The sequence below is a fragment of the Brachycentrus maculatus genome, unplaced genomic scaffold (assembly GCF_059751285.1).
Source record: "Brachycentrus maculatus isolate JH-2025_06_01 unplaced genomic scaffold, ASM5975128v1 h1tg000306l, whole genome shotgun sequence".
Classification (NCBI taxonomy): domain Eukaryota; kingdom Metazoa; phylum Arthropoda; class Insecta; order Trichoptera; family Brachycentridae; genus Brachycentrus; species Brachycentrus maculatus.
In genome coordinates, this window is record NW_028281056.1 from 1,515,517 (window position 1) to 1,538,120 (window position 22,604).

The 22,604-nt window shown below is 35.5% G+C and overlaps 2 protein-coding genes across 8 annotated transcripts in view; one reads left to right on the top strand and one right to left on the bottom strand.

Moving 5' to 3' along the window:
• The window catches only part of LOC148304729 (rab11 family-interacting protein 4A-like), a 137,222-nt gene extending 133,950 nt beyond the window's left edge, over window positions 1-3,272 (top strand). For 4 of the 6 annotated variants that reach the window (XM_088267852.1, XM_088267853.1, XM_088267857.1 and 1 more), the window contains 2 exons: window positions 1,086-1,127; window positions 2,542-3,272. In XM_088267852.1, coding sequence (XP_088123978.1) covers window positions 1,086-1,127; window positions 2,542-2,667 — 168 coding nt within the window. In that variant the 3' untranslated portion in view covers window positions 2,668-3,272. The remainder of the gene's footprint in view (window positions 1-1,085; window positions 1,128-2,541) is intronic. The other 2 variants (XM_088267854.1, XM_088267855.1) reach the window with 1 other exon arrangement.
• A 1,898-nt stretch (window positions 3,273-5,170) lies between these two features.
• LOC148304730 (uncharacterized) lies at window positions 5,171-22,475 on the bottom strand. 2 transcript variants are annotated; one of them, XM_088267850.1, is made up of 11 exons: window positions 21,206-22,475; window positions 20,388-20,539; window positions 15,487-15,707; window positions 13,783-14,043; window positions 12,695-12,888; window positions 11,479-11,585; window positions 10,824-10,949; window positions 8,996-9,133; window positions 8,121-8,230; window positions 6,171-6,756; window positions 5,171-5,391 (listed from the first exon to the last, which is right to left on the bottom strand). In XM_088267850.1, exons 1-11 carry the CDS (start codon window positions 22,335-22,337, stop codon window positions 5,320-5,322), a joined length of 3,099 nt encoding a protein of 1,032 aa, XP_088123976.1. In that variant the 5' UTR covers window positions 22,338-22,475; the 3' UTR covers window positions 5,171-5,319. The 2 variants fall into 2 exon arrangements, with proteins under 2 accessions (XP_088123976.1, XP_088123977.1); XM_088267851.1 differs by lacking the exon at window positions 5,171-5,391 and adding an exon at window positions 5,752-5,889.
• Window positions 22,476-22,604: the final 129 nt, after the last annotated feature.

The following is a 22,604-nucleotide window of genomic DNA, read 5'->3' on the forward strand; positions in this document are numbered from 1 at the left end:
GAAATATTTGCACAGATATTTTAGGAAAAGCAACAAATAGTAAATAGATTTTACAATTTTATTTTATGTGATTATAAAAAAGTACATATATCAAAATATATCTTTACTAGGCATTTTAAACAGCTATCGTTTTGAATTGAATACTCAAGTTAGGACAATTTTTAAAGATAATGTGGCAATTTATCAATTTAATTCAGATCAGGATACCAGTAATAAATTACATCACAAAATGTATGTGACGTAATAGGTTTACTAATAACACTTGATGGTGTTTTGCTATATCTCGAATATAGGTATAGAATGCACTGTAGGCATCACATTGACTAGATGTCATTTAGTTTTTTAAATTTATTTATTATTATTAAATAGTCCAGTTTTACACTATATTTGCGCCATAAGTGATACTTCTTTGCTGTTAGTTGGAATGTGAATTGTTTTAACAGCATGGTATCATGCATGAAAAATAAATAATCACACTACTTTCGTAAGATTCTAAACAATAATAGTTTTCATTCTTGAAATAAAATACACATTGTATGCAGACCTAACAATTTCTTTTGATTTGAAATATGTTTTCTATTTTTAAATTTGGTTCCTATCTGATCCTTGGAATCAAATATGGTATCATGGTCACGTTGGTAGCCATGCATTCCACCAATGTTGCCAATTGAAAAATTGACTAAAATGTGAATATTTTCATTCTATGTGGACCCCCATTCTTTTTTTTAATTTAAACTTTTTATCTTAGTGTTGCCAATTAAAAAAAATACTAAAATACGAATAGTTGAAAATCATTCTATGTGGACCCACATTTTTTATAAAACTTTATCTCAGTCTCGAAAATTTACTCTTGCTCGCAATTAAAGAAGTATTCACTTCCACTATTAGTGCTTTAAACATGATAACATAAAGAATATTATATTGTCCTTATTTAATTTTAACCCCATATCCAAAATAACATTTCAATAACATTCAGCTTATCAGAATTATGTTCAAATAATAAATGCTTGTAATAACATTTGTATTTAGTAATACATAGAGAATTATTGTATCATCAGCTTGCTTTATGTTCTTATGTTTTGCAGTTTGGGTTTGCACAAGATCATTACGACACACAAATTGATAAGGTATGGAACATTGTGTAAAGTGACTTGTGCATGGGGATTCTACTAAACTTCTTACTAACTATTCATACACAAAATGAAACATCTCATATCATCTTCCATTTTCCTATTCCTAACAACTCCGACTATTTATTGAATATACAGAATTCATTGCTATCCAAATGAATCATATATTACTTACACTTTGGAGTGACTTATATCCTAATAGCTTTCTATTTATTTTTTCCCGTGAAAGTTGTATTTTTTATTCTTCTAAGAAAAGTAAACAGTAAAAAGGAATTACTCTTTACTTTCCCATAATTATATTTTTACTTTAAATAAACTTATTTAAAATGGTGCATGGTAGTATATTTTCTAATGGTTTGCAATTTTATCTACTCACATCTGACTAACAGCAAAATAATAACTTAAACTGTTATTTTCATTATCCAATCAGTATCCAAGCAATTGTTTTAAATTTTATTGTAGTTACCTATATCCTCATTCACTCGTAAACAAGTGGCTGCTTGATAAAAATAAAAATAAATATCCTTTGTTTTTTTAATCAACTAATATTGCTAATAAAAACTTTTATTTTTTAATCATAAGTTCTAATACATTACGTAACTAACCCGGATTCAGTTTTGAATCGATATTTTGATGGATGTTATTTATACCAGATTATTTTTTATCTTAATTTACTGTTCACTATTAAACAATGTTTTATTATGAATAGTTAAAAACATAAACAACAGTTTAAAAAAATGTTGATTACAGGTAATTTTTTTGTCATTTTTATGCTATGTATGTATAAATGTACATACATATCAACAGTGCAACCAAAAAAAGATGAGTTTCTCGTGTCTAATTTTTAGGAGACGCATTTATTAAAAGACATAAATACTTTATTAGGTAAATGTATATTAACATATTTTTAAAATATCATCAATTTATTTGGCAGTCATTTTGTAATAAAATCTATCAATTTTTAATTGAAGTTTTACTTGGTAAATACCACTATTTCTTTAAATCTATTGTGACACATGTTACGATGCATTCTGCATCATTTATAAACACCGTATATGTGGAAATAGTGGTAATTATCAAGTAAAACTGATATTTAATAAAACTACTTTAAATTAGCATATTGCCAAGACTTTATTCCATCTAATTATTAAAAAATACTGAAATAACATTAATACCTAACAAAATTATAGTCAAATGCTTCAAATGCGTCTTCTAAAATGTATCTTTTTGACACCCACACTTTTATCACTATTTTCTTCAATGCAAATACAATAAGGGCCATGTAATGTACACAAATAGTACATAAACCATCTTGTATATGCACCAACAGTATATATTGTGTTATTTAAAATGAAGTTTCATTGTATTATTTTACTTTTGATTATAAAATTTATTCTAACGACACTTACAGATGCAGAAAGCTCTCCAAGAGCAGCAGGAAGTTAACGGCCAACTTAGGTGCTACATCGATGGAATACTTCTTCAGATTGTAGAAAAATACCCGCAAATTTTAGAAGTCAAACACAATAAGTCATAACACAACCGCAAATACTGTCTTTTAGCCGTTAATACTTAATTTCGAGATAAAATTTTATCTAACCCAAGGTTTTATAGATTTTTCCAATTTTATAAAATTTTAAACATAAAATATTAATCTTTGTGTACATACATATTATTTTACTGTAGGTCATATAATATTTTTGTAAATTGTGAGTGATTAAAATAATTTGATTATTTTAATTATTTATTGGCCTTTGGGCCAAAAGAATCCATCTTTTTATCAATTTTATCTTATCAAATTCTTTTTACATAATTGATATTATTTATTTGCCATTTTGTATTATGGCCATTTCCTTTGCAGAATTTTTATAATATATCTAGAATATCTGAAATATTTGCCTAATTTTACGACCCAAAACTTTCTTACTTGATATCGTAATCATTAATAACTTGATAAAAAATTATGTAATACATATTACTAAAATCTGCAGATTTTAATGTTGTTAAAATCTACAGATGTTTTTGAAAATAGTATTCGAAATTCAAATACCTACAAAATATTTTTTTTCCTTTGATACTTTTATTGCTCTGGTGTATTTTTTTTTCAGAACATTTAAAAAAAATTAATATTAAAAATAAAAATCATTTGTTAATATGCACTGTTAATAAATTACTATTTTATAAACTGATTGTACATACTTTGATTTTTGCATTAATTATGGTGCAGGTCACCACCAAATTATAAAATATATATATAAAAATCCATCATATGTATTACATTTTCTACATCTTTAAAGTTCCTGTATACTTATGATAGTAATGTTTCTAATTGATATTTCAATTTTAAATTAATTTTATAATCTTGGTATAGCATTGACTAATATTGCATTACTTATTTACTATATATTTTGAATGTTCATGATCTATGATATTCGTGAAATGAAGTATGTATTCATATAATCAACGTTAATGGAAGAATCTCATTTCTGGAGATAAATATTTGTAAAATTTTATAAATGCAATGATTTTTTTAGTAAATACCGTCCATGTTATAAAATAATTATAATGATAATAACCATTTTAATTTTGTAAATAAATATTTCATGTATTATTATTATTATTAAGTAAGTTTAACCGTGTTTTATTTAAAAATACTATTTTTATCATTATCATCATCATCATTTTTTAAAAAGCAATAATTAATTTGAATTTCTTGCTTTTAATAAACCATTGTCATTATCTTTCAAAGACACATCTAGATTTGTTGACTTTCATAATTGTTTAGATATAAGTTAAATCTTATACTAAAGTATTGAAAAGAAGGAAGTCATCAATATTGGATCTTAATAATACAATAAACTTTTCTTTGGAAGATGGGCAATGAAATTTGAATCATTCCTGATTTTATTTCATATATGTAATAATTTTTAAACTAAAATAACTGATTATTTTAACTTCATGAGACTTAGATGCCCTTGAATACATTTTTTTCTATAGATTTTGATATTCGAATTTGAAATTGTATTGATTTTATGTTTTTGTATATGTAAATGAAAGTAATGAATTGTAAGACTGTTGTTTGAGAGTGTTTGGATATTTAAAAATGTTAATAAGTGAAAATATTATATTGAAATAATATTCCGCTGTAGAAAAAGTGTATGTCAGTGCTTCACGACCACAATGGCTGTGCCGTAAGGCAATCCTGGGTATTCCGACCTGTGTTATTTCTGGTTTTTGGCTAACGGTTGCAAAAAATACTCGTGACCCTTTTTATTGTGCGGGGGCCATCGTCTATAACAGGCATGTCAAACTCGTGTTTTTATTTGTGAGTATTTTATGCGGCCTGCGGTTATATTTTTAATTTATTTGAATTATTTATTGAAATCATTTTTTTGTACAGGAACAAATTATATTCTTTTACAAAATCATTAAGTTGGATCTACTGTACCTCATATGATTGTCTTTGATAGTAAATATTTCACTTAAAGTTACATAAAAATGAAAATGAGATTTTTTAGTTTTTTTATGAGGTCTGCCGGTGTACCCTAAATACCTTATGCGACCCTTGGTGTATTTTGAGTTTGACACCTCTGGTCGTACGATTCAGGATAAAAATATCTTCGTCTCTTTCTCTCTCCATGTCGATAGGAGAAATTTTGAAAAAAAAAGGTTCCCCATAATTTTTTAAATGAAAAAAATAAGGGTTGATTTATAGCAAAATTAAAGATTGTGGAGCACTGGTTATGTGATGAAATTAAATATAAATAAAATAAAATTTATGTAAAAATATTTATTTGTGTAAAAATATGATATAATATAATTTAATTATAATCATTGAGAATTTTATTACTAATAATTTTTACCAAAATAATGATTACTGTAACATCACACACAGTTGACTCAAAAGACATCGTTGAATTATTCAAGATAATATTTCAACTCCTTTGAATAGCTACAAAATCATAAAAAAGAATAACATGTTTTATAAGTAAATAAATTAAATTACATTTTTTTATAAACAATTTATTCCAGTTTAAGCGATGCCTGAACGCAGTCCGACTTACCAATTTTTTTTTTTCATTTCCATTTTGTAATTCACCCATTTTGATTCTGTATTCATAATAAAATATGTAACAATAAAGTTTATATTTTGTAAAAGTTTTTATTTTATTTACTGCTCCTTCCCATACTAAAATGGTAAATTTCTGGTTGAGTTTTCAATATCTAGTTTTAAGAGAACTAATCTTGGATCTATTATCTCCTAAAAGAAAAAAAACTTTGTTTAAAATTATATGTATTAGCAAAAGGGTTGAAAATATTACCTAAAATTATTAAAAGGATATTCCAATAAGAGAAATTCCTAAATCTAGATTCATAATTCTGAGTGATTTTTTTTAAACATTATTAAATAATATCTTAGATATTGATTTTTTAAAATTAAGCACACGAGTCTGTCAATTTCGAATCATAAATAGTTACATTATGATCAGTGTAATTTTGATATAGCAAGATGTACTCTGATTGGAACCTCCATCTACATTACAAATACATAATTTGAAAAGGTTAATTTTTTTATTTCAATACCTATATAATAAATCGGTGAGGCCAATGTAGTTGGAAATAGGAGCAGAGGAAGACCGAGGAAATGTTCAAGTACATCAAATACTTGAAAGCGGTCAGGTATGTATGAAGATATGCACGAATGTGAGGCAAGGAATGTTTGCAGAGTGGTGTGGCATTTTATTCTCACCACCTACCTCTGCGGGGAAGCAGCATGATGGTTAGTTAATAAACAATATAAAGGTAACACAAATTTCATTTATTTATATGAATTCTTTACATTGCTAAAATATTAATTTAACTTTTAACAAATTCATCCGAGAAAAGTGCGTTTTGTTAACCATTTTATTCTGAGGAAAATTTGTAAAAAATAAAAATCGGTATTCTTACAATGTAAAAAATATCTTTAAAAAAAAGATCCAGTTCACTGCCACCTGTGTATTATTTGTGAAAGTTTCACTAGAAAATTAATCTGATTACCTGAAATACTGGGGTTTGTTTATCCTCCATTATGTTAACAAAGTCAATATCTCCTACATGAGATTTGTTTTCTTCTAAATTACAAAAACCTTTCAAACTCTCGCTATCAAAATTAGTTTCCTTATTATAGCCGTTAAAATAATGTTTATCCGCATCAAAGCGAACTTTTTTGCCAACATTATCATCAAATTTTGCTGGAAACGAGTTATCTTTTGAAACTGAAGATTCCAACAAATCAGTTGTGAAATTTAGATTAACATTGGTTTCCGGTAAACTGTTATAGTTGCTTAATTCATTGGTCCGATGCTTGGGAAAGTCTTGGTGTATGAGGGAAGCCTTGCAGAGCCCGCACTGATTGTTCAGGGAGTCTCTCTGCACGTTGTGGAACATGAGACGTTCCCTGGAGAGGGCCACCTTGTCTCGGGCTATCTGCTGTTCTCGGGCATTCAGGGAAATGGCCTGTTCCTGAATCCTCTTCAGCTTTTCATTGTAGTTCTGCTGGACATAGTCCGCTTCGGCCATCTTGCGTTCGGCCATTGCGTGCTTAGCTAGAGCGGAGCGGGTCAGTACCTCCAATTCTCGACTTCTGTAATGAAATGCCACATGAAATGGTACCTGCCAAATCTTTCCCGGCTGTCTATGTTACGGATACATCAGATATTATATGCTTGTGCATATAGGACGATTGTTCTTCCTTTTATATACGGGAGTTACGTTTTTAGAAATGGTTAAGAATAACAAAACCAGTCACCCTAAAAATATTTTTAAAAAATCTATGCATTCCGTGTCTGAACACGGAATGCATTAAAAAATATTTTTATACGACACAGCAATACTGAACAAATTGCTTTAAGGTGGGGAATGACCTCCACATTTTGTCATAATGTAACATTTCACTCACTCCTTTCAAGAACGCCATAAATAAAAAAACGTGATTTTTCAGGAGAATGTTTTTAAAGTTCAAAAATATAACACAATGTATTAAAAATAAATATCAAGCCACTTTTTGAACTTTTTTCTGAGCAACAGATATTTTTAGGTAAAACCTGAAGGTTTTTTCATATTTAGTTTATTTAGTTTATTAAAAAAAATAATTAAACAATACCTTTTCTTCAAAATGAAAAAAACAACATTTTCTGCCCTGTAGCGGGTAAATATTAAGTTAAAAATATGCCTCTTTTTCTGGGGTATAGTACATTTTCTAGGCATTCTGAAAACATGCATAACTCAAAATTGACGATTCTTGATTTATGACGTTCTTGAAAGGAGTGAGCGATTTGTGGCAAGCATCCGACTTCGGATGGTGTACTCGAAACGTACGGCAAGCAGTTCGGCTCGCTGTACTGACTATACGAATGCTCGCATAACGTGTTACATTACAACGAAATGACTCCAGTCAGTCCCCACCTTTAGTTTTATCACATTTCTAAAATTACTATCAAAACAATGTCCACAACTAAAAACTGCGTATAATTGACATTTGAGGTTTTTTAAGGTAATTTGTGTTTTACTTGTAAATACCAATATTTCTTGAAATGTTGAATACATTTTTGATTTTAATAATGTGACCCGAGATTCGATGCATTCTGCATCATTTTCAAACTCTGTATGTAAAAGCTATCTCAAAATTTTAGATTGTTTCCTTGGGATATTGAACGATGAAGAGGGGGTAGGAGCTGTTTCATATATTTATTTCATAACTCAATGCGGAAACTCATATCACAGTTGATTTTAAACAATAGGGATATTACCAAGTAAAATTTAAATTAAAAATAGATAGATACCATATATTGACTTCCGAATCAATGAGTGATATTTAAGGTATCAACTTTGTGATTTTTCATTTTAAAACTTTTGAAATAACTTTTAAATATAATTAGATACATAGTGAATTTACAGCAAATTTATTTTGTCAAGTTATGCTTCCAACTGTATTCAATGTTATGTTACCTTGCAGATAGAGTCATTTCGGCAAGATTCAGCTTTTGCTGACTTTCTGCTAAGTTTTGTTTGTCCTGCTTAATATCCAGCAGTTCCTTTTCGAGGCTTTGTTTCAGTGCCTGTAACAGATGACAACATGTATATAAACTGAGAACAGGTATGCACATATTTCATCACTTTAAAACAAAAATGAGTATGTATTTCCTTTTTTATCCAAAACAAACAAATAATATTAACACATTTTAGACGGGTGTTTTTTACGCCTGCGGACCGCTGACGACAGATTTGATAATTGTGTACATATAGTTTAGACATTGGTACATAATATTCATGTTAAAACATTAAATAATTCCTTCTTGAAATAAAGCCAGTGCAGAAATTGAAAATACCCTTCCTGTCCTTATGCATCAATGGATCAAACGGGTAGAAATGCCTTTCCCGTCCTATGTGTGTTAATGTGAATGTACATTTTTTGTCTGCCTCCGTGTTGTAATGGTTAGCGCGTTTAGCTACCGTGCTGGAGGTCCGGGTTCGATTCCCAGGGGGGTCGAATAAAAATATGTGATTTTTTCACTTAAATATTTATTCAATATTACCCTGGTCTGGTACCTGAAGTGGAGGGGTGATCACCTGTCCTTCATGTGTCAACGATCAAGATAACACTGAGTTTACATAAACATGATCAAACATGCATCACATGATGCAGTGCCCTATGCACCATCGGGTGCGGATGAGGGTTTGAAGGAGAAATTTTTCAAAGTCACCTTATTGTCGGCTTTCGCACTTGCATTGGAGACAGTCATTTGTTCTAAAACGTGATGTTTTCACGAGCCAATTTCATCCTAAATCATGATTATCTATAATAAGGTTAATGAATAACTTACCTCACTCTTACTGCGCAAATCAGCTACAAGCTTATGTTGGCCTGCAATGTCTTGTTTCTCCAGCTCCAGTCGAGAAAACTTTTCCTTTATTTGTGCCTCCATCTCTCCTTGCCGTTCTTCACTCATTTTTATATGTTTCTGAATGATAATTGCATATAAATAATATATTATAAAACAACAACTCTACAGAGTTTTTCGCATTTTATTTATTTGATCTAGGAACAGCGTTTCGTTATTACCGACGTCACCAGTCTGATGATGTGTATAATGATGAAGCCCAGTCACTGATCAAATAAAATAAAAATGGAAAAAACTATTTTGACGGTGTTTTATGTTACAAAATGCAGTTCCACCAGTAAAAAACATAAAACCATATAAACAATATCTTTAAAAAATCCAGTAACATGTTTTCTTTGCATGGTTCTATGTAATACAGCACTGGAGAGATATATGTAGTGATATTTTGATTGTAAATTGTGTCATATGAATTGTCATATTAGTTGTAGAGGTTGAAGATGTCTGCCTCCATAAAGTAGTAGTTAGGGCATTTGGTCCCAGATTTGATTCTCAATTGGGCTCATAATAAATATTTGTAATTTTTCAATGTAATATTCATTTAATATTACCCTGCACAGACGGCCGGCGGTCGACGGTCGATATAGCGACGGTCGATAAAGCGACGGTCGGTATAGCGACGGTTGATTTATCATAGTCGATATAGCGACGGTCGATCTAGCGACGGTCGAATTAGCGACGGTGATATAGCGACGGTCGATTTAGCGACGGTCGATTTAGCGACGGTCGATTTAGCGACGGTCGATTAAGCGACGGTCGATTAAGCGACAGTCGATTTAGTGACGGTCGATATAACGACGGTCAATATAGCGACGGTCAATTTAGCAACGGTCGATTTAGCGACGGTCGATTTAGCGACGGTCGATTTAGCGACGGTCGATTTAGCGACGGTCGATTTAGCGACGGTCGATTTAGCGACGGTCGATTTAGCGACGGTCGATTTAGCGACGGTCGATTTAGCGACTGTCGATTTAGCGACGGTCGATTTAGCGACGGTCGATTTAGCGACGGTCGATTTAGCGACAGTCGATATAGGTCGCTATATCGATTTAGTCGGTCGAATTAGCGACGGTCGATTTAGCTCATTTAGATCATTTTCATGATTCTTAAACTACATAAATATGCCTACATTTTGAGATAGAAACCGTTCACGCAGGATAATAAAAGATAAGTTAAAAGTTTATATAAATAAAAAGAAAGACGAAATAATAACACAATTTCACGTACTGCGTAGCACCCATATAATTGAGTCAACCTATGAAATAAAAGAAAAAAAAAGTATGTAAAATATTGTACTAACCTTCTTCTTGAATTAACATTTTTAAACAACCGTCACAATTAAACTTTTTCTAGGAAACTATCAATTGAACGCAGAGTGAGTAATTGCCGCTCGGAAAACGCTAATGAGAGCTAATGCGATATGGTCACTTTGGATGCCAAAAAGTGAATAAATAATTTTAGAATCCTGGATTTCTTTTATACCCTCAGGTAGTATGGCTAATGATTATTACTTGGGGGTAGTATGAGGTCATAATTCAGACATTGATATTTGAAGCTTATGACCTATTACCGGCCCACTGTGCCTTGGTACCTGAAGCGCAATATGGATCGTCTTGCCTTACATGATTAACAATCAAGATAACATTACGAGATACAGTGTCCTATGCACTAATTGGAGGGGATGAGGGCTAGAAGTTGAAAGAAGACAGAGAGAGAATTTTTAAGCACAAAATAGTTTGAAAAAAATATATACCATCCAAATATCTTTTTCATTCTCAAAAAAGCGTTTTTGTTTTCCATTTTCTTCTGCAATCGACTCTTTTTCTGCTTCTAACTCCAATCTCTTACGACGAAGCGTTTCTTTTTCATCCTCAATAGCCTGTTATAAAGAATACAAATGCAATTTATTTATTATTTAATTGGGTTACATCAGGGGTGGGCTGCCAAGGGGTCGCGGGTGGAGGGCGAAGGGGGTGGGGGAGGGGGAGGGTATGATTTTGTTTTAACTATCCAAAATACACAATAATTAAAGATAAGAAAAAATACTTAATATGCACTTCGAACAACAAAATGAAAAAATGAATATTTTATGGTAGACTTCATCAGAGAATATTGATTTCTTTTATTGACAATGGGCCCGCTGGCCCAAGTCAATTTAACAAGGGGCTCGCGCGAGACCCTCCGAGTCCCCTGCAGCCCACCCCTGGTTTACATAGTAATAAATAAACTTAATATGTACTTGTTAATTGTTTATAGTAATAAACAAACTTAATATAAGGTAATTTGTTTACACAGTAAAAAATAAACTTGGCATTTGTTTTATAATTGGCGGGACACTTCCAAGGAGTTCTGAGGTTAAATTCGTTTTTACAATTGAAATATCAAAGTGCAAACCCATGAAACATTACCCGCATTTGTTGCTTCATCGTATCCTCTAAAGTTTTGATGGTGGAACGTGTTTCAAGTGACTCCATTTCAACATTCTTTCTCTGTGTAGTTAAGCTTTCCATTATATCTAATTGAAAAAGAAAAAAGAAAAACATTGATTAAATTCTAAATCATAAAAAAAAGGTTTTTATTTCAGAAGTTGATTAATTTAACATAAAAATATGATATCAAGGTCAGGAAGGTGTCCTGGGGACATGTTCTTAGAAGAGAGAAGTACGAGCTATTGCACCTAATCATGAAAGGCAAAATAGAAGATTGACGAGGTATGGGCAGAAGGCAGATCTCCTGTCGATTGAACGGGGATCAGAAAGACAGGGACACATACTCTGCACCCCGGGTCGGCAACCAGAGGCTTTTTGATGCGCCCCACAAGATTCTCTTCATTTTCCAAATTGCAAGAAAGCAGTAGAAGACGCTGGGATAAATTTTGTAAGTAAAAGAAAAGGGCATTAATACAACTTCAATCTGAGCTTGCAAGATCTTGTAGATCATGGGTGGCCAACATTTTCAGCAGCTGGGCCAGATTTTAGATATCAGATTTCTTTCCGGGCCATAAAACAAAATTCCTTTTATTATTGAAAGCAAACATGAACTATATAATTTTTTGAGAAGATATAACAAACATGTAATCAAACATATCAACAAGAGAAAGGCAATACAAAAAAAAAATAAAAATTAAACAATTTTAAATTTGTGAGACATCTGTTTTTGTTCAGAACTAAGTGCATCAATGTTGATACGTTTACGATTGATGTTGTTGCTACATGCAAACAGTTTTCCTAATACTCATCAGCGATTCTTGTTCTCATTCGAGATTTAATATGCTTCATTCGACTAGTATCATGGCTACTGTATACCTAGCTGTTACATAGCATTTTGACTTTGAATCGCTCTAGCACTCAATTATAGCAGCTTGTATTCTTATCAATGTGTGAGTGAATAAACTACGCACGATGGAATGTTCTTTTTGTGGTTTTATGTACACTTAAAGAAAAAATGTGTGAAATGCTCCGCGGGCCACAAGAAGACACCCGGGGGGCCGCATGCGGCCCGCGGGCCGTGGGTGTACCCTTGTTGTAGATCATTCAGCATCATTCAGCCATGTTGTATTTGATTGGATGTCAAAAACAATCAGTATTTGAATTCCTATATGATATTGATTGAGTGAACACTTACAGTTTATTTGTTTTTCTTTTGTCAACAATTCAGCCTCCTTTTTTACAATCTCCTCACTCGTTCTAGACTCCATTTTTTGTACAAACGTATTACAAATTTCATTATTTCTCTCCACATCTCTCAGGATCTGGTTCAGTTTCTGCGAATACTCGGTCACCTCCTTCATTGTTGTCTGTTCGATGGCAGTACTTTCTCTATCAACAAATTATATTAATTCAATAATTTTAAAAAGAACTGAGCAACAGATTTGTGTGGGTATGGTGATTAGTATGTTTGAGTATCATGTGGTTCAATTTTCAAATTCCAAAAGAGTACCTAACGTTTCATTGACCCGTACGCGAATGAGTTCTCGCAAACTATACTGTATCTCTTCTTCTTCATTCCTCACAAAGTCAAACTACCAAGAAAAGAGGAGATAAGGCAAAGGACGCAGCAAATCTTGGTCATAACTGTCGCCACGAAAAGGCGATTCAGTTGGCTTGGCCATGTACTCCGCATGCCTCCCGAGAGCGCCGAGAGCTTGCCTCTTTTATAAGGCATCAGGTTTGCGCCGCCCAGGACGACCACTGCTGACAATTTGTCAGCAGTTCTCACCTCAACTTTGGGAGTGCAAGGGAGATGGCGGCCGACTGAAACGCATGAAATCAGTTCGTGGACTCCATAGGGAGCAGATATAATAATAATAATATACTGTTAGATAGTTCTTATGAACTTTACTGTATCTCTTAGCTGAATTTTTTCAAACTAAACTGCATCTGAGAAGTAGGTCTTTTTTTCTTTTAAAAAAAATAATATTCTTAATTAACTAAAAATTAATTGACATCATAAATAAAGATTCGTTCAAGCTAAAACTGATTTAAGTGTTATTAAACCATCGGTGTCACCCAAACAAATAGGTATTTATAGTCAATATTTGATAAACTATAAACTTTGTAAAAAATATAGTAATTTTTGAGAAGTAAATAAGTACTTTTCATAATTTTTTCATTGTAAATCCAGATTTTTTTTTTAGAAAATTTACAAAACAGTCCATGGATATCAGGAGGGGTAAAAAGTAACAGAGGTGGGCAATGAATAACCCTACCAACCTTATATTTTGAATAACCTTTTGATACTGTTCCTGGAGCAAGTCAATGTCCCTCCGGTATTTGATTTCCCTGCTTTCCCTCTCAGTAAGCTGGCTCTGCAGAATCTCCTGTATCCGCTCATCACACTGCCGGAGGATCTTCATGTTCTCCCTCTCCAAGCGTTCTATCCTCATCATGTAGTACGATGTCACTTTCTCACTCTCCTTACCCAACCTCTCCTCCACGGAAATGAGAGACTCATTAGCGAGGTGAATTTGATGCCTAAAATTAAAATTTAACCGAGATTTTATTCAAATGTATATTCTGTTTTTATCACTGTCAGTTTGACTGCTGATGACCAAAAGCGTGCTTTCTATATAGGGAGGAAAGCAGTGCCTGCCCTAGATTACTCGCATTCCATATAGAAACGCGACCAGTGCCTACTATGTCTTATCCTTACCCAACCCTACTGCCTACCCTGATTAAAAACTCTGTGCACGCCACTGCTGATGACCATTCACCAATAATACTCAGTGGAACTTCGGGATGCTGGCCTGACCTGGAAGGAAGCCAAGGAGATGGGGCATGACAGGGTGTCCTGGAGAAGGCTTATGACGGCCTAGGGAGTGGATATGGGAAAAGAAGAAGAAAGAAGAACATTGTGTGAATCTGATGCAGTGCTCTAAGCTTCATTGAGTGTGGATAAGGATCAGAGGATGATGAAGATATTTGGTGAAGACCAAATGCCACAGAAACAGGTTGTAAGCCCTACACATGCCAGATATCTCCATATTCCCTTCCCTTCTTTTAAAATGCTTTCACTCTATGAGACATTTATTAATTGCTAATATTTTATTTTACTTGTTTGGAAATTATACAGCTTATACATTAAAAACATAAAAAATAGTTACATTGACAATCATAAGATCCAATTAAATAATTCCTCATATATCGCTCACTCCTTTCAAGAACGTCATAAATCAAAAAACTTGATTTTTCAGGAGAACGTTTTTAAAGGTTAAAAATATAACACAATGTATTAAAAATAAATATCAAGCCACTTACTGAACTTTTTACTGTGCAACAGATCTTTTTAGGTAAAACCTGAAGGTTTTTTCTCCATTTGAAAAATATTTAGTTTATTTAAAATAATAATTAAACAATACCTTTTCTTTAAAATGCTAAAACAACACTTTCTGGCCTGCAGCGGGTAAATATTGAGTTAAAAATATGCCTCTTTTGCTGGGATATAGTACATTTTCTGGGCATTTTGAAAACATGCACAACTGAAAATTGTCGATTTTTGAATTATGACGTTCTTGAAAGGAGTGAACGATATGTTATGCACATTGTTGTATATTAAAAGAGAAAATAGAAGAGAGGGTGGGTGTGTGTGTTTTTTTGTTGTTGTTAGTAGTCAAATATATTATATTAAAATATGTTCTAAGCATAGGAAATAATACCGATATTAGACGACAGAGCCTACTACAGTCCATACGAATAGAGCCACCCTGCGGGAATACATTCAACCACCTCATAAAATAATATGATAAAATCAGTTGGAGCTATTTCTTTACCGGTGCCCGTACCAGGCACAAACAATCCGTAAAGGATTTTTCTTGCTGTATGTGATAAGAGAAAATCGGGCTAAGGATTAAACAAGTTATATTATAATTTCTGAAAATCACAATTTTACTGGTCCAAATATTGATTAATAAAATATACCTGTAAGAGTTTTCCATCATCTCCAATTCCTTAGTATGGTTTTCCTTGAGATTGAGTATCATTTGCTCCAGTTGCATTCTTTCCGAGACCTTTTTGGTCCTCACATCGGTAGTCTTATCTTCTGCGATATTCACTTGTACATCGATTTCATCTGTCGGTGCTTTTTGTTCACGTTCTACGTCGTCAGCTCCTACCCCTGCTGATGAAGGCCTCAATAAAGACTGAAAAACCATACATTTTTGTATCTACAGGGTAAAAATGTATTTAATAAATTGTAAATACATTTGGGACCTTAAAGGCTGGGAAATGGCCTCAGTGGTATATTCTGTGCTGGACAGAACATTCCTAAAAAATGCTGAGAAAAGCCAACCTTCAGGCCCTTAGTGACCGTAGACCCCTAGCAAGCCCTTCTTCCCACGTCCCCGTCGTAGGTCCTGGTAATGCAGTCAGAGCCTTTGGCGGAAACTGTAGCTAACGGGAAGAGGACGAAAGGCGATTGTCTGGCGCCTAATAACGAGACCCCCCCCAGCTAAGGGAAGGAATACACCCCTACAGAAAAACCAGGATGAGCCATCCTTCAGGGCACCTGCCCAGGCCTCGAGAGCGCAGGGTTAATCACCCGGTCTCTTTAAATAAACATGATTACGATACCAACAACAAGTCAGCCTCGGACACAAACACCTGACTCACGGCCCGGCAAACGTAAAAAGGATAATGTTAAAGATAAGGAATTACTCTCCAACAGTGCAACGCTCCACGTTGGCACATATAATGTGCGAACCATGCGCACTCCTGGAAAAGACCTGCACGCTACTCGCATCATGAAGATGTACAAATTGGACATCCTGGGACTGAGCGAGACGCGATGGAAAGGCTCAGGAAAGAAACTGCTGGAGAAACACACAATCATCTATTCAGGACAAGAGCAGTACCATCGACAGGGAGTGGCACTTATAATGACAGACAAAGCGGCTCGCTGCCTCCAAAAATGGGAACCAATTTCTGAAAGAGTTTTACGCGCAACTTTCAAAACCACAGATAGCTCTGTAACCATACTCCAATGCTATGCCCCCACAGAAGATGCCGACGATCACGTTAAAGATGCTTTTTACGACTCTCTGCACTCCGCAATATCCTCGGTCCCGAAAAGGGACCGCGTCATTGTAATGGGAGACCTTAACGCAAGAGTCGGCACCAACGTAGCACTCGGTCCAACAGTGATGGGTAGCCACGGCCTCGGTTGCATTAACGATAACGGTGAGCGGCTCATCGAACTCGCAACCTTAAATGAGCTCTTAATAGGTGGTACAATTTTTCCTCACAAAAATATCCACAAGTATACTTGGACTTCTCCCGATGGCAATACAAAAACGCAGATTGACCATTTTCTTTACACTGCAGCCCATCGTAGAGAACTCCTAGACGTCCGCACATACAGAGGCGCCGATATCTATAGTGATCATGAGCTACTCACAGGCAAAATAAGGCTGAAATTAAACCGCACTGCCAAGCCAAAGAAGAGGAGTCAGGTCAACATTGATAAGCTGAAGGAGACAATGTCCTGGCTTAACTATGATATCGCCGTCAGGGAGGGACTCGAGCAGCAACATTCCGATGATAATGACCCTATCGAAAGCACATGGCATAACATCAAAACAGCCATAGTTACGTCAGCTCAAAGGGTTCTCGGAATGAAGTCGTCAAATCGACCCAAATGGATGTCGGATGAAACGTGGGAATTAATAGAAGAAAGGGCCAACATAAAACTCTTAAAAGATGCGGAAACTGACCAGGGTAAGCTCGAAAGTCTCCGAGCGCAATATAAATGGAAGCACCTGGCTGTCAAAAGATCCGCAAGGCGGGATAAACGCCGTTCCCTGGACACACAAATAGCAGCAGCCGAACAAGCAGCCCGTAGAGGTGATACTTCTAAGCTTTTTAAGATTACGCACCAAATCTGTGGTAAGCGGCCCCCGACCGCAGGCCCAGTTCGTGGCCCGAGCGGCCAAATCGAGTCTGAGCCCGAATGCGTGAAAAGCATATGGAGAGATCACTTCTGCCGCGTGCTAAATCGTCCACCCCCCTTAGACCCCCTCCATGTGCCCTCAGTCTCTGCCCAACTGAACATTCCGCGAGCACACGATATTTCGCAAAGCACTCCAACGCATACTGAAATTATATCAGCTATTAAAAAGCTGAAAAACGGAAAGGCGCCTGGTGTCGACGAAATACATCCGGAATACGTCAAGAGTGGCATGGACGCTCTCCTCGACCCCCTGTATCACCTACTTTCAAAGGTATGGGAAGAGGAAAGGTGCCCGAAGGATTGGGTAAACGGGGAAGTTATAGCCCTCCACAAAAAGGGTGATCCGCTGTTGTGTGATAACTACCGTGGCATTACTCTTTTAAGCGTTCCTGGAAAAATTCTGGCACAAATAATTTTGGCAAGAATCCAAAAACCAATAATGCGAGTCCTCAGAGAGAACCAAGCGGGCTTTCTACCAGGTAGGGCGTGCGCTGACCATATACATAACTTACGATGCCTGTTACAGCAAAGTAACGAATGGAACTGCGCCCTTGCCTGCTGTTTTGTAGACTACGAAAAAGCTTTCGACAGCCCGCATAGGTCTTCTCTTTGGAATATCATAGAAGCATATGGAGTTCCTGTCAAAATTGTGGCCATTATCAGGGCGCTTTACACTAACAGCGAATGCTGCGTTAGAATAGATGATGTGTGCAGTGAACCATTTGAGGTCTCTACTGGGGTGAAGCAAGGCTGTGTACTAGCCCCATTTCTCTTCATCATCATGTTTGACTTCATCCTACGAATGTCAATTCCACCGGATCGAGGAATTGCAGTGAGTCCTGCTCAGAAATTATGCGATTTAGAATATGCGGACGATGCAGTTCTAATAGATACATCGATCGGAGCCCTGCAAGATATAATTGACTCCCTCCAAATAAACTCCGCTCGGTTAGGCCTAAGAGTGAACGCCAAAAAGACCAATGTCATGTGCAACTCAGCCTGTCCGGACCGAGATCAACATCTTACTTGTGAGGGACGAGCGCTCGTTCGAGTCGACACCTTCAGATACCTTGGAACACTCATGGTGGAGGATGGTAGTGTCCAGAAGGAACTGAATGTACGGCTCGGAATGGCAGGAGCTATATTCAATAAAATGCGCAATGTCTGGGACTCACTGCTTTACTCGACAAAAACCAAGTGTCGTCTCTTTAATGCCTGCATCCTAACAGTGTTGCTGTACGGATGTGAGTCGTGGCACCTCACCAAAGCTCAAAGCAAGAAACTAGCAAGTTTTGAAAATAGATGCCTGAGGCGAATACTGGGTATAAAGTGGTATGACTTCGTCAGGAATGACGATGTGAGGAGAAGAACTCAACAGCCCCTCATACTGGAAGTCCTGAAGAGAAGAAGGTGGACATGGTTGGGACATGTCCTTAGAATGCCACCTGAGGGCATCAACCCCTCATGTCTCTTCTTCCAACCCCGAGGATTCCGGCGCCCCGGAAGGCCGCTGACGACCATTCACCGACTATACTCAGCGGAACTTCGAGACGCCGGACTGACCTGGGAGGAAGCCAAGGAGATGGCGCGTGACAGAGTGACTTGGAGACGACTCGTGTTGGCCATATGCTCCACCTAGGGAGCGAACATGGAGAAAGAAGAAGAAATACATTTTTGTATTTACAATTTATTCATTTTTGTATCATGTGTATGTGGAGGTGCATGAATGCGGAACAGGCGAAGAATGTTTGCAAAGACATGGTGGTGTGGCATTCTATTTTCTCTGCCTACCCCTGGGGCAAAGCGCCGTGATGGTAAGTTAATTTTATATTCCAATAATACAGTGGAACCTTTCGCAACGAGCATAATTCGTTTTAGAATCTTATTCGTTAAGCAAAAAAATTTTTGGTTTGACTAGCGCGGAAGTCCCAGCTCACAAGTGAATGTCGTGAAAAAGAGACTTACTCTTTCTCTGTAATTCGTTATGCGAAATGTGGCGCGTTAAGGAAGCAACTTATTCACTTTTTTTGTTGCTTGTTATGCGAATTACTCGTTCTGAGAGGTTCCACTGTATTACCTATGTACATGTTATATAATTAATATTAAAGCAGTTCGTATATCTTTATATCTATAAACAGTTCATATATAAATATTTCCATAAATATCCTTATTAATGCTTCAGTTTATTTACAAATCTGTAGATGGAAGCATCTGTAGTTTCCGAAAACGATTAACCTGTTAACCGGGCGGGACGCATAAATACGTCAAACATAAACAATATCGGGTACAGGTAGGACATATGAATCATCTTCTTCTTCTTCTTATTGTAGGCCTCACGGCCTGTTTTTAAGAGGGATTAGCCTCCTGCGACGTCGATTCCCAGCTATCGGCCCATCTCTTTGGTGGTCTGCCCGGGAGTCGTCTACCATGGGGTTGGCCGTACAATGCGATGTGGGGGAGTCTGGATGGTTCCATTCTCCTCACATGCGCATACCATTGTCTTCTTCGTTGCCTTCCCCACCTAACGACATCTTCGATCTCGCATATTTCCCTGATCTTGGCATTTCTCAATCTATCTCGAAGAATATCATATGAATACGTCCTTGAAATATATGTTGCGCCCTGGAACAGGCGGGATGTATATTTTTCCAACAACAAAGGTATTAGTCATCCATACATATCTCGACATGAATTTAAGACACGGAGTGAATCAGTATTCGCGCCCGTTACAAGTTGCGTAATTGGACAGCGGACCGCCCGGTTAACAGGTTAAAAATAAATATTACAATTATTTTTAACACTTGTCTTTACTCAAGTGGTAAAAAACAAATGTTCTCATTTACAATTTGATCCATTTGTGTTTTGCTAATTTAACCTGTATATGCGAGTTGATCCTCTGCTGATGTTGTAGAATGACGTTGTGCAGTTGCATTCGGTGACCAGCCTGCCCCGTGAGGATCTGCTCCAACTGCTGGCGATGGGCCGACACCACCTCACGCTGCACTCTTCTCGACTCTTCCTGTCTCTCTGCAAATAAACAATATACGTCTCGTTAATCATTTTATAAAGTATCTGAAAACATTCAAAGACTATAACGTTGTACTTACCGTAGAGCGGGGCTACTTGAACTTTGATGTGTTACTAGAGGCCAGTACAAAAAAAAATTAAATCTGTATTTGGTCTACAGTAATGAATGTATCGTGGCAATAAGTGTCAGGGAAATAATGAATCATGTTGATACATTCATTATTGTAGACCAAATACATATATATTATTTTTTTTGTACTGGGCTCAAGTAACACATCAAAGTTCAAGTAGCCCTGTTCTACGGTATATATTTTATTGTACTAATTGCAATCTTAACACACTAAGGACGTGAAAGGTATTTCTAACTGTTTGGTCGATTGATGCTTAAGGACGGGAAGGATATTTTTACCTCCTGCACCGGCCTCATTTTTAAGTCAGAAAAGAAGAAGTTATTTATTATTTTTATATTTTTATAATATTACGTAGCAATCTCTTTGTTAAGGTCTTAAGTATAAAAAAAAAAAAAATCAAATCCCATTGCCTGTGCTCCGCAGACGCAAATAACACCCGTCGTTAGTGCGTCAAGAGACGCTTGATATTGATTTTTAATACTATCATATTAAAGACAATGTAATGTTTATGGGAAAAAGAGAAAAAAATTAATACCATGTAAAGCAGACAGTCTCTCTTCTTGCGCCTTTAGTTGCAACGCCACCATCAATTGTGACTCCTGTTGCTGCAAGCAAATGGCAGCACTTTGCTGTTCCAAATCCGAATTATTTAAAAGATTCAAATTCGAATGGACATTCAAAATTTCGGGCATATTCAATTGTTTCGGATTCACGCTTGAAAATATTTGATTTAAGTTTCCGTTGTTTTCAACAACGGTGTCAAGTTGACTTAGTTCTTTTCGTGTTTCAGCAGGTTTTGAAGAGACATTTTCCATTTTACCTGCGTTACTTTCGGATGATTTTAACCAGTCCGGTAAATCATCTTTAGGTGGATCTTTTGTTTCGACCGGATCGGTGGAGTTCTGGCCTTCGTTTGAATATAGTCCTAACCAGTCTACGTTTGCTCTTTGTCTGCGTGGCATATTTGGATTGCCTTGTATCGGTTTGGATAATTCCGTAGCAGATTGTGCTTTGATAGATTTGGGCTTGGCTTCCGGAACACTTGTGTCTCCGTCAAGCTTTGAACTGGAACTAGAAATTCTTGTATTCTTATTAATCGGTGCCGATATAATACTCGGAGAGTAGCCGGTAGAAGTGTTTGGTTGCTCAGACTTGTGAAATGCCGGAGTTTCTGCAGTTTTTACAGATGATGTTGACTTTCCTAAGATGTCATCGAGCACCGAGGATTTACTTATGTTTTTAGTTGACTGTTGCCTAACAAGTGGTTCATCCGATAATCCTAAATCATCTAAAAAGTTTAAACTATCCGGGAAACTAGATTTGGCTGGTTTTAAAATATTTTGTAAATCTGAATCTTTTTTATTTGAGCTATCTTTGGCACCGGAAGAAGTCGATGGCCTTTCTATAATATTAATTTTGCTTTCTTTCGGAGTATCAGCAAGGCCCAACCAATCTTCGCCCGATTTGTTAGTTGCTTCTTTAACTTGCGACTGATCACTGTCCAATCCAAAGAGATTGCTCTTCTTTTTATCCAAACTAGCATTTCGTGATAGTTGATTCTTACTTGATGATTTTCCCTTATTGTCATTGTAAAAACTATCATTACTATTATCACTTAGTAAGTCTCCCAAAGGATCATCTAAATCGAAATCGAAATTTTTAGACATTCTGGGTAGTAAAATATTAAATTTCAGAAATAAAATTATACATTAATGTGCCTCACGATAAGAAGCTGAGCAGCACAGACTAGTAAATTATATGTAAGCAGTAAAAAAAAACATTTTGTACCACACAAAAATGCCGGGCTTTTGTATTTCAATGGTTGCTATGGTAATTAAAAAATTTCAGACTGACACTACATAAATAATAAACTAAAAAAGTATGTTTGCGTGGGTACTTACCTGAAATCAAACAAAAAAAATCAACCATAAACT